The sequence below is a fragment of the Pelodiscus sinensis genome, chromosome 3 (assembly GCF_049634645.1).
Source record: "Pelodiscus sinensis isolate JC-2024 chromosome 3, ASM4963464v1, whole genome shotgun sequence".
In the NCBI taxonomy this organism is placed as follows: domain Eukaryota; kingdom Metazoa; phylum Chordata; order Testudines; family Trionychidae; genus Pelodiscus; species Pelodiscus sinensis.
This window is the reverse complement of record NC_134713.1, coordinates 120551359-120564047: the sequence shown is the minus strand read 5'-3', so window position 1 is coordinate 120564047 and position 12689 is coordinate 120551359. Positions and strand designations below refer to the sequence as shown.

Genomic DNA, 12689 nt, shown 5'->3' with positions numbered 1-12689 from the left:
CAAATAGACAACTTTCAAAGGTCCTCTTGCTTGCTTGAGTCATTCATTGAAGTCAATGAGGTGGCCTAATCACATGATTAAGGTGACCAAGGTTTGACTTCGGTGCTGTGTAGGTGTGAGAAACCAGTGAGAATCATATAAGACATTAGTAGACTATTGTTTTAATTGTATTATAGCAACAACAAAAGCAAGGGTTAAGAACGAAACACAAAGAAAATGTGTGTAGGGCCTGACTCTGCTCTGACTCCTGCCAATGTTGTACTTGTGTAACTTCACTGATTTTAGTGGAGATGCTGCTGATTGGCACCTATATAAACAAGAGGAGGAGAATCAAGCTGATATGTTTTGGGATACTAACAACCAAATTTTTTGTGGGTGTAAATGGGCATAATTCCTCCAAATCCAAATGCATTCTCCCCATTTACACCAGCGGGGAATATGACCAGAAATCTGCAGGCAAATTTCCCGGCCTACATTAAGACTATTGTCAGAGAAATGAAAAACCTTCAGAAAACATTGAGTTCCTTTTATTTTAATAACTCTTGATCAATGCTCATTATGGGTCTTCTTATAGAAAGATTTGCATTGACTTGAACTAGAGTTGAATCTGTCCCTCTGTTTGGTAGAAATCTCTTAGTGAAAAAGATGCCTCATTTAAAACATTTTTTTAAAAATATTACCACACCCCATTAGTTGTTAAATATTTTAGCAAGAGTAATGGAGGTGGATGAGATGAGGCAACAGTAAAGGGAAAGAGGGTAGTGCAGGAATGGGGGGGTCTGCCAGGTGATAGTGCCAGAGATGTAGTAATAGTATGGATATGATTAATTACAGTATCATTGGATAATGGACGCAGTCTAAGGTCTGAAGTTTAAAGTAGGAATGTGCTTGACTGTAAAAAGAGCTGGGTGTTATGATCATTTATAAATAGTCAGAGAAATGTGGATCACTTTATCTATTTTTCTAGTGCATGTAATGCAACGGATCTGATAGAATTGTGGGGAACTCTTGCTTTAGCAATGTCATTATAGTCCTCAGGCTTTACAGTACACCTCATACTTCATCTTTCCTCCCAGTTTAGTTCTTGCTAGGCGTTCCTCAAACATTTTGTCCATTTCTCGGTTCTGATCTTCATTAAAAAGGTTCTTCCAGTCACTAACACCACCTACAAAGAAACATTATCATTGTTTATATAGAACACAGCTACAGAACCCTTGAAAAATGAGGAATTTAGCATTTTTATTTTTTCTTTTAAAAAAAAGATGAGGGTTTTTTTTATCACGTTTTGATAACTGGAGTGTATTCCTGATTCAGTTTTACTTCAGTGTGTTTCTGCTGATGTCACCACGTTTCCTGAAATATGGAACCCAGAACTGGACACAGTACTGCAGCTGAGGCCTTTTCAGTGTGAATAGAGTGGAAGAATTACCTCTTGTGTCTTGCTTACAACATTACTGCTAATACTTCCCAGAATGATAATTTTTTTGCAACAGTGTTATACTGTTGCCTCATATTTAACTTGTGGTCCACTATGACCCCCGAATCCTTTTCTGCAGTTCTCCTTCCTAGGCAGTTATTTCCCATTTTGTATGTGTGCAACTGATTATTTCCAGATACTGAAGTTAAGCTGACTGGTCTGTAATTGACAGGTTGTCCATATTTTCCTCTTTATATTTTTGCCCTTTTCCTGTCCTCTGGAATCTCTTCCATCACCCATGATTTTTTAAGATTATCACTAATGACTTAGATGTCGCCTTAGTCAGCTCTTTGAGTATTCTAGGATGCATTTCGTCAGGCCCTGGTGATGTAAAAACATCTAACTTGTCCAAGTAATTTCCAACTTGTCCTTATTCAGATTTTACCTCATTTTAACTGGTATTCCCCATGTTAGACCTCTTTTTTCAAAATAGCTTATTTTGAAATTGGGAGTGTTTACACAGCCCTTATTTTGAAAAGAGCACTCTTCCTCCGACTCCCCTTACTTCTCGTATAACGAGGGTTACAGGAGGCCGAATAAGCAGTCCTCCAGCTTGACCGTATTTTGACATTATTTCGAAATAACTGCCTGCTGTGTAGATGCAGACCAAGTTATTTCGAAATAACACTACTTATTTCAAAATAATGTTGCTGTGTAGATGTACTCGTTGTGTGTGCAAAAAGAAGTAGGAGATGATTTGCCAAAACTCCTAGGAGGTAGTTGTTGCATCTTTGGAACTTCTTAGGAATTCACCTTTGCGGAAGAGAACGTTGCCCAATGCACCATGGGTTTTGTGGGCATTCTCTTTCATAGCTTGGAAACTGCTCTGATCTGCAACCACTTGAAGCTGTTCCTCAGTCAGGGATAACCCGAAGAATTCGGCTATCTTTTTCACTCCCAACTCCCTGTTCTGGAAAGAGGAAGGTTGCACATTGAATGTTATTCAAACAATACAGGCAGTCCCCGGGTTACGTACAAGATAGGGACTGTAGGTTTGTTCTTAAGTTGAATTTGTATGTAAGTCGGAACTGGTACATATTGTAGGGGAAACTCTAGCCAAACATTTCTCCAGAGCTCAGTTTTATTCTCCCACACCTCACTTCCCTCAGTCCTTTATTCTCAAGCTGAGGTGTCTGCTGAGAAAAGCCGCTCCGCGTCTCCCTGGTCTGCTGTGGGAGGGGGGGCGCTAGCTTCGCGTCTCCCTGGTCTGCTGGGGGGGGGGCGCTAGCTTCGCGTCTCCCTGGTCTGCTGGGGGGAAGCAGCTAGTGTGGGGTTGCCTCACCCGTTTGTAAGTAGGGATCCGATGTAAGTCAGATCCATGTAACCCGGGGACTGCCTGTATGCATTGTTTCATTTCTGTGCCATTTCTACTTACTATAGCTAGCTCCATATTTTCATGTAGTCTGCTTAGATAGCTTCAGTATGACTGAAGTAATATATAGCTCTTCTGCTGGCCCTCTGTATAGATGAGAATTGCACCCAGTGTGAGGAAAACGGTAGTCTCTACTTAGCTGAGAGCACAATATAAATGAGTAGTTCTCTTAGCTGTCTATCACGCCCATACAGTTGTATGCATATCAGTTATCTGGGAACTAAGCTTTAAAAAGGTTTTAGTGCCACATACTAGAGCTGATCAGAAAATGGGGGGGAAAGGGAAATCAAGGGAAAATCTCATTGACATTTCAGAGAAAATGTTATCCAAAATCAATAGATTAATATTTTGGCTACTCTATGTCATGTGATTGGTGCTTTAGAGTTCACTCAAAAAATAATCTGTGTAATTTACTTCTTCAGTAACAAATGTTGCCTGGAGTATAAAAGTGTTAATCTCACCTCTTTCAGTTCTTCATAGGTTATTGTCATAACATTTTCACTGTCAACATGCTTGCTCCATTCACAAATATAGTCAAAGTATGAGCCCCAAGGCACTGGAGGACACCAAGGAATCATATATGTTAATAATTATTAACATGAATAGTGGCTGAAGACTGAGTTTATTTATTAAAGTCTTGACTGATGGTTAGAATTTCAGACTGACCCCTCTGCCAGGCAGCATAATCTCAGGATACTTGAAGAAGATTGTTAGAATATGATATTTATTATCCCAGCAAATACATAGTAAGATTTAGTCCGGTTCTAGGTACCAGAATTTTAGGAGTTTTACTTAGTGTTCCTTTAATTCCCCAAATACTTTGTATTAGAAATTAATTGTTATCTCTTAACTATGAAATAGGGGGAGAGATACAGGTAGGTTGGTTTGCCTGGGTTTTAATGTTTTCAGTTATTTACTGTGCTTTAAAAAAAATCATTTGCTATTTGTGCATTTGCCAACAATAGGCTGATATGTGGAAGGCTAAACTAAAAGTCATGTCTGTGGACTTTTCAAACCGGGGGTGGGGAAGGGTTTCCCTGCTGACAGTGTGTATGTGTGTGTGATGAAGATTTTTTGTCAATTCCCTTCCACTCATTTAGACGGCAACATAAATGTATCACCAAACGCATTCTGGAGGTATCTTCCTCAAAATCATTTCCTACAAGTGAAGGGTCAGGGGAGTTCTAACCCACCCTATTCACAGAACTTTAGCCTTGATGCAGTCTCATCAGTGTGGACTTCTCTATAAACTCTACTTTGTTCCTATGACATTGTTTCCTCCCTGTCCTCAGTGATTTTTATAAAAATGGGACATGTTCCCACCACAAGCCACTTCTTAAAGAAATTTGTCTGGATTTTAAAAAATCCTTCTCTTAGCCTCTGTCATTTTTGTGATAAAATACAATTTAAAAAACATAACGAATCTGGTTAACTGATTCCATATTTTCATATTTCTTCTACACACTAAATAATAGGCATAGATAGATAAAGGAACAGTACTTTTTCCAGTCATGAAATCTGTGAAGAATTCATCCCAGGTCTCATAAGAGGGAAGTGGAGACAGGCCATTGGTAAAGTGGTAAAAAGATGTAGCTACATCTTTGGGATTTCGAACAAGCACCAGTATCTAGAAAATTAATATATATATATATATTATATGCATGTAGATTTCTGGAGGTAGACATAGCAAAACTGCAGTATCAATTTCCTGGCTCTTAGGAATTAGATACAGAATTAACGATGTGATCCTATATGTGTTTCTCCTGATCTCCCCAAATTATACACAATTTACATGTGCTCTGTCTGAAACAAGACTCCTTCATCCCTTTGGGTTAGTGAACCTTCTTAAAGAAAACTTGATTAAAAGTTAAAGGGGCAAATTCAGAGGTCTTATTGGAAAAATAAATAAATGACACTCAATCCCCGTCCACATTGAAGTCCCACTCACTAGTGACACCCAATGAAATGCCATCCACAGTCGACGGTAGCAATTCTTTTCTATCACTGGAGGATCCCTCTTCCACTGAGTGATCCTCATAGTTCTGGAGATGCCATCTTTACTGTTGGATTTCACTGTGGTGTGGTGTGAAGTGGCTATTCTGTAACAGAGGACCAGGCCCCAAACATGGCCAAATCTCCATACCTAGTAAGTAGACTTTGAAAATGACAATGGAAGTCTAAAGGGGCCTGAAAATTCTATTGATGGGTGTATGCCTACCAGACATTTGAATGAGCTCTCACCTTGGCTTTATTCTTGAAGATGGACTCAGGTAGATTGTGAGGAAGGAGATGAGTAAATATAACTCTTCTAGAAGGTAATTTCTCCATCCGCTTTAATACAAATTGAAAGAAGAAGGAAAGCAGACAATTTAATTAATGTTACATTACATTTTCAGTAACTCTATGCCAAAATACTCCAGGGCTCTGGAAAGTTTTCGTGTTTTAGGAGTTCTGTGATTGTTCTGGGACCAGTGTCTAATCTATAGACACCCCTGAATGCAAGTATCAGAGGGGTAGCTGTGTTAGAATTAATCTGCATAAACAACTAGAAGTCCCATGGCACCTTATAGACTAATAGATTTATTAGAGCATAAGTTTTCATGGGCAAAGACCTACTTCATCATATGCATTGACTATGAACCAGATAACAACTCCTTGGGAATGGTTGCCTTATAATTGCTCATTCTAGGTTGTATTTCCCTAGTGTTTTTTAATGAAAAGATCGTGCAAGATAGTATCAACAGCCCTACTAACGTCAAAGATATATCACATCTACTGCTTCTACCATTCACAAGACTTGTTACCTTATCAAAGAAAACTATTAGGTTGATTTGACACAATTTGTTTTTGACAAATCCATGCCGTTATTCCAGAAAAACGGTGCAGTCTGGACACACTCTAAGTATAGAGTTTACAGCCAGACTGGGATTTTGTGCCTTCAGTCTTAATTTGTCCAGAGGTTGGGACTCATGCTCTTGTGATGTTCCAGACAGTTTGACAGTATGCTGGGCTTGATCTGGTAGGTGTGACCAGAAACTGCCTAGATGTACATTAAAACAACTGCGGTGTAGAAGGGTGTCAAGATTGAAACAAGGAGGAGAAGGAACGCCTCCCTTTCAGTCTTTAGTCCCGTGATGAGGGTACTCACTGAGGATATATGAGACCTCCCAGTTCAACTCTCTCCTGTGGCTGACGAAGCGAACAAGGGTGTCCTTTTAAAAAGGTGGGGAGGCAACATCCATGTGTACCAGGATGCTGCTTGCTTTTCTTCCCATTCCCCTGACTATCAGGAAGTGAAGGGAAAGTATATGGCTTCTGTGCATGTCTCTCACTCCTGGCTGGTGAAGGGAGGGAGTAGAGGAATAATTCATAGAATCCATGTATTTTCTCCTTGTTCCCTGATAATCAGGGGAATGGGAAGAAAATCAAGCAGTGTCCCAGTACACGCAGCTGCTCCCCTCCCCTCCGGCCCCACTGCCCTCCTGAAATGGTGCCTTTGGGTTTGAACAAGGATCACCCTCCGTTCATATGAGTGTGCTAATCAGTGGACTGTAGAATGACTTCCTTTTTCTCACCTACTTAATACTTAAGTAGTGAAATTATTTAATTAAAGTGGAACAACTTCTATGAGGGTATGTCTACACTAGTCCCCTAGTTCAAACTAGGGAGACTAATGAGGGCGACTGAAATTGCAAATGAAGCACAGGATTTAAATATCCCGTGCTTCATTAGCATGTTCCCGGGCGGTCGCCATTTTGGAAACTGACTAGTCCGGAATAACTGTCCGTGTCTACACGCGGCAGTGAAACGGGAGTTCGAAGTAAACCCCTTAACTCGAATTAGCTGTTAAAACTCATTCCACGAGGAGTAACAGCTAATTCGAGTTAGGGGTTTACTTCGAACTCCCATTTCACTGCCACGTGTAGACACAGGCAGTTATTCCAGGCTAGTCAGTTTCCAAAATGGCGACCGCCCGGGAACATGCTAATGAAGGGCGGGATATTTAAATCCTGCACTTCATTTGCAATTTCGGTCGCCCTCATTAGTCTCCCTAGTTTGAACTAGGGGGGTAGCGTAGACGTACCCTGAGAGATTAAAGGAGGCCCACATAAGAAAAGCCCATAGTCCAGTGATCAGAGCAGTCACCCGAAAGGTGGCCAATTTCTGTTCAGATCCTTTCTCCTCATCAGGTAGTGGGTGGACTTGAACCATTGGTCTTCCACATTCTGCAGGACTAAGGAATATAAGGGAGGCAGGTCTCTCCTTCTCCACTCATTTTGGGCAGATCAAGGTGGCTTCTTGAGAACACCTTCCAGCTTGGACTCAGCACACCCGCTAGGTATCTTCTCCAGTTTGTGGACCGCACAAGAGCTTAGTGGGGAAGACGACATTTGGATGCCTAGGGAAGCAGCCGTGCACATGACTGAATGCCTAGTGAACTGTTACTGCAAAAACTTAGGGGATGTTTGAGTTTGGGCACCTACAGGATTAGGTGGCAGCCATGCAGTTTTGTGGATTGCACCTAAGAATCTTTGTGGGGCTCACCCCAGGTCCTGCATTCTATTCCATGGTCTTTGTAATTGATGTTGCATGGAACTCTTTCTTATACTCCATTTGGAATAATATGATTGAGTTTTTGTAAATGTCTCATGTAATTGTTATTAATATGTGTTCTCCTCAGCTCTTTCGGGATGCCCATTTACCAGCCTTTCCCCCTGAATTGGATGGCACGTGCAGGATTTATCCTAGTCACAGCATTTGCCATAGTTGTCCAGAGGTCTTTATTTGGATAGGTATTTCACATACCATGATGTCAACAATGATACGTGAAAAAGTACATCTGAGCAATTTCAGAAAATATTCTGGCCCAGAGTCTCAAAGGTATATTGGTGCATAACACCTATTAATTTCAATGGGAGTTAGACACCTAAATACCTTTGAGAATCAGGTCCTCACTCCTCACCTGATATTTCTCTATATCTCCAACTTCAAGGTAAGGAAATTCTTCTAGTTCCTCATCTTTCAGGCTATTTGTTTCATCTTTGTTATTCTCTGCAGATGTTCTTACCAAATCAGTTAAGATCTGGCCAACCCAATTGGTACCTTAAAATACACAGAATTGAATTTTAAAAATAGTTTCTTGGTTTGAATACATATACAGCAACTGGAGAGATTTGTACAGTTTATTAACTAATAGATAAGAAAAAATCAATGAGGTTGAAATAGCTAAATAAATTAAAATCTTTTCTAATAAAGGAAATGTTTCTTTTTTCTTACTGTGATGAACATGGGTATACTCACTGATATTGACCTGCACCACAAAATATGGTCTAAATATAAAATTTCTGAGACCTGATCTACAGTAGAAATTTAGGCTGGATTATCTAAATTGACCAGAGGAGTGAAAAATCCATACCCCTAAGCAGTTTAATTAAATCAGTGTAACTCCCCATTTAGCCCGTGCTAGGTCAATTGGCAAATTTTTCTGTCAGTCTAGCTGCCTCCTCTTGGGGATGTGGATTATCTACAGTGGGAGAATCCCCTCCCATCAGAGTAGCTAATATCTGTGGTGTTAGTTTTTAAGTATATACAAGCCTTCAGATGGTGGGTTGGAAAGTCAACAGGGAGCAGTTTTAGTACATTCTCTCATAGTCACACAACTCCCTTAAAAGACTTTCAAAAGTGCTGGGGGGGAAGGCTGCCCAACCCCCAGCTCTCCCCAAGGCCCCACCCCCACTTAACCCTTTTCCTTAAGATCCCTCCCTAACCCTGCCCCTTCCCACCCAGTTCTGCCCCCTCACTTGAGCACACTGCGTCCTCATGTGTCTCCCCCTCAACCTCCTGAATGCCACAAAATAGCTGATCATGGTGGGGAGGAGGCATGGGGAAGGAGAGGAAGACGCTGATCTCTGGGGCCCACTGGTGGGCAAGAAGCATTGAGGGAAGAGGGGAGCTGATGGTGGGGGGGCTGCTGATGGGTGCTGAGTACTTAATAATTTTTCTTCATGGGTGCTCCAACCCTGAAGCACCCATGGAATTGATGTCTATGAGTGCTATTCTCATCTAATACTTAGTGTCCGTCTACAGGCAGGGCTTAACGCGGAATAAGCTATGCAAATTGAGCTATGTCAGTTACATAGCTTATTTTGAAATTCGGAGCATCTACACATCACTTATTTCGAAATAGAGCACTCTTCATCCAACTTCCCTTATTCCTTGTACAATGAGGGTTATAGGAGTCGGAGTAAGAAGTACTCCAGCTTGACAGTATTTTGACATTATTTTAAAATAATTGCCTCCTGTGTAGACACAGAATACATTATTTTGAAATAAGGCTAGTTATTTTGAAATAATGTTGCTATGTACACACACCCTTAGAGATTGGCTTAAGCCATGAATCATTAAATTGAAAATACTTTCCAAAAATATTATCATACTTATGATAACCACATATTCTTGTCTTCCATGTAAATGTACTATCCTTTTTAAATCTTCATAAGCTTTTCACATCAGTGACTTCTTCTGGCAATAAATCCTGCCTTTAAATTTTCATAGAAAATAATTTTCAGTTTTATCACCCGACTAGAAGTGAATGAAATCAATGTACGGAAAAAATTACTAGAATTCATGGAGAATTATTCACTTTGCATGATTTCACAATCCTAACATTTCAATTTTTCAAGAAGCTTCAGGAGACTGCAATTTTGTAAATAGGAAGGTGCAAGAAAAAACCCTAAAGAATATTGCAGATGAGGAAACCAAATGTTAAAATTTATGCAAAAATACTTATTTGTAAATGTTGCAAATCTAACAAGTTCACTCTATAGGCACCACAAAAGTGAGTTATGTTTACTGTGAAAAACATCAGTTTGATTTTCCTGACCTGTGCATTTACCATAATATTGAAAAAGCCACTAGCAATGGCATTCCTTTGGAAAGGAATATGAGGTAAGTAATTTTTCTTCTCTTGTTCATATGAATTGTTCTCATTGCCATATCATCATAACCAAAGTTGTTATTTATAAATGGAAACAATTCTCTCACTGTTTTAACTACAGTCTGATTATTTATAATATATTCATATTACACCTTATATTTCCTTAGCAAACAAAATATATTCACCTGATTTAGGATATCCTGTTAGGATCACATCCTCCTGCCTGGCTTCAAAGGATTCAAGAGCCTTGAATATTTCAGGACTGCACACAGTGGTGGGATAGAGAATCCCCTTGTAAGAAAAAAGCAGATCCTCCTCGTTCATTGTATCACCAGCAGCCATTGCCTTATCCACCAGTTCAATGAATTTTTTCCTATGGTTCGACATTCTTCTCTCTCTTGATGTAAAGCTTGATGCAGACAGAGATGGGCACAGACTACCTTTTATGGATCAAGTGAACAATGCTTCACTCCTCCCTGTTCAGGGAAATACAGCCCCAGACAAAAAGCCTGATCTAGATCCTATTGGAGTCCTTTACAGTCCTGTCATTGACATCAATAGGAGTTGGACAGGCCAAAAGAGGGAAACAAGGGAATTAAATTGCTTCTTATGCCAAACTCTTATATAATTTCAAAACATCACACGTAAAAAACTGGTGTAGAATGAGTGCATAGCGCACGTGTATGTAATACATTCATGCCATGCAGAAAATTACAGAGCTGCCAGCTTCCTGTTTAGATTGTACAGTGCCCAATACCAGGGTTCCCATGGTGACCCTGCCCTTTTATATATTTGTTACAATGGGGTTTTCCATTTCACAGTCACATCATTCTTGAGCCTTGAGAGCTGAGTTGCTGAGAATGGGAAAGAGAAGTGGTCTCTGCAGGGATGTCTACGCTGCAGATTTTTTCCAGAAAAACACCATTTTTTCTGGAAAAAATACCCTTATGTCCACACTGCAAAATTGCGTTCTTTCGACAGAAAGTTGAAAGAACGCAGGAGTTTTTCTGACAGCACTAAACCTCTTTCTATGAGGAAGAAGCATTTTTTCGAAAGAGCTCTTTCAGAAAAAGGCATGTGTGAATGGGGAAGAGGGAGTTCTTTCGAAAGAAGAGGCCTCCAGGAAAAAGCACAGGTGCCCTGGTGGCCACTCTGTTTGTAGTAATCACAACTTAAATGCAAGATAGTGTTCAATAAATCTGGACACAATCTTTCGAAAAAGCAGATCGCTTTTTCGGTGCACTTTTTCTGTGTGCGTGCTCTCTTTTGGAATAAATTTTTCCAGAAGACCTCTTCTGGAAAAGCTTCTTCCAAAAGAAGCCTGCAGTCTAGATATAGCCTGGGTAAGGCTGCAGAATTCTCCTGCTAGGGTGAGTCACCAGAACCTCCATTTGGTGGCCTTCAGGGTACAAATCCCCAGTGGGGACTCTTGTACAAACATTTTCTCAAGTCTTGTCTGGTGGTTGGGTGATTTTTTCTTTAATTAATGCATAATGATTTATTAATTGTCATGTTTGTATTCATATAAACCTTTTAGTGTGTGTGGCAAGGGATGAAATCCTGGCTTCAATGAACTCAAAGGCAAAACTCCCATTGACTCCGATGAGGCTAAAATCTCTGCCCTTGGGAATATTTATGGTCTCAGCCTTTCTCATATTGTATTCCCCTCAGCAATAAATCCCACTCTTCTCATTCACTAAATCCCATTCCCACAATCGCACTCCCTTATTTAAAGACTTCTGACTCCCTCCTTAAACTCTTCTCCTGTCTGCACAGGGCTTCCTTAAATTCTTCAAAAAAGAACTGAGAACATATTAAGGTGTGGGCTTTAGTGTTGGAATCACAGCCCGTTTCATTTCAAACTCTACCCTGTGGGATCTATGAGGGAAATCTTAAAGGATTTCACTCCTGAAGGTATGTCTGCAGAAGGGAGCCTTTGGACATTTTCTTATGGATGGATTTCTATGATCAGTCACAACAATATGAGTAGGTCATGCCAGAATGGAGATTAGTGGTAGAAAGCCAGCTACAAAAAGAGATTTGAAGGAGAATTCGGGGTATTGACAAAAGGCTTGATAAAGTCTCAGTAATATGAGCGCTCAGTACAGCATTCCACTATTAAACCTTTGCTGAGAGATTGGGAGAGAGCACAATAAGTTATATAGATTATATAAATGTGCAGATTCACAGGGCTTTCTGAATGTACCAAATGTCAACAGGGGAGGTTGGCAGCGGACTATAATCTTGTTTAAGCTTATAAAAAGGTGTTTACAAAAAGTGGAGAATTACAAAGTTTAGCGCACTTGGCAATATCCAGTGTAATGAAATCCATCACTCTACCTCCAAAAGGCCTAGGAGAACAATGCCTTATCTGGGCTGCTCCCTGAAAATGGATCTTTGCAGGGTAAGTTAGTGGGCTTCAGCCATGATACCTATAGCACACTGACAACTGATAATAGCTAGGCTAACAGTGAACTGACTACTGCTTCTGATCTCTGTATTTGTCTCTGTTAACAACAAACAAACAACCTGCCTCCCAACTATATCCTCAATACCTACCTACAAATTGTGCACACAGCTAGTCTAAGAAAAAAATAAGTTAAAATTATTGTCATGATATTCGGTTGTGGGTAAAAGCCACTTCATCAGGTGCATCTGACAAAATGGTTTTTACTCACAAAAGCTTACAACCAAATAAATCTGTTTGTCTTTATGGTGCCACAGGACTCGTCATTGTTTCTGCCGATACAGACTAACACAACTACATGGTATTGTCCCCCCCCCCCCCCTCCACAATCCTACTCTTCTTTTTTTTCAATCATCAGTTCCATCTGGTCTTAAATTAAGGATATACAAAATCATAGAATCATAGAACTCTAGGGCTGGAAGAGACCTCAGGAGGT

General features: G+C 40.2%; 1 protein-coding gene across 1 annotated transcript; it reads right to left on the bottom strand.

The window, feature by feature from the left end:
• Positions 1-233: 233 nt before the first annotated feature.
• On the bottom strand, positions 234-10173 carry LOC102458608 (sulfotransferase 6B1-like). The gene is made up of 7 exons (XM_006121967.4): positions 9972-10173; positions 7813-7952; positions 5091-5180; positions 4350-4476; positions 3311-3405; positions 2231-2387; positions 234-1165 (listed from the first exon to the last, which is right to left on the bottom strand). The coding sequence occupies exons 1-7, from the start codon at positions 10171-10173 to the stop codon at positions 1035-1037; spliced, it is 942 nt and encodes a 313-aa protein (XP_006122029.2). The 3' UTR covers positions 234-1034.
• Between the last annotated feature and the right edge of the window lie 2516 nt (positions 10174-12689).

Coding starts and splice junctions, on each gene's coding strand:
- LOC102458608 (XM_006121967.4), bottom strand. CDS start 10,173: ATGTCGAACCATAGGAAAAAATTCATTGAACTGGTGGATAAGGCAATG. Junction 4,477..5,090: donor TCTTCAAGAATAAAGCCAAG/GTGAGAGCTCAT, acceptor TTAATTTTCTAG/ATACTGGTGCTTGTTCGAAA. Junction 3,406..4,349: donor AGATTTCATGACTGGAAAAA/GTACTGTTCCTT, acceptor GGTGTCCTCCAG/TGCCTTGGGGCTCATACTTT.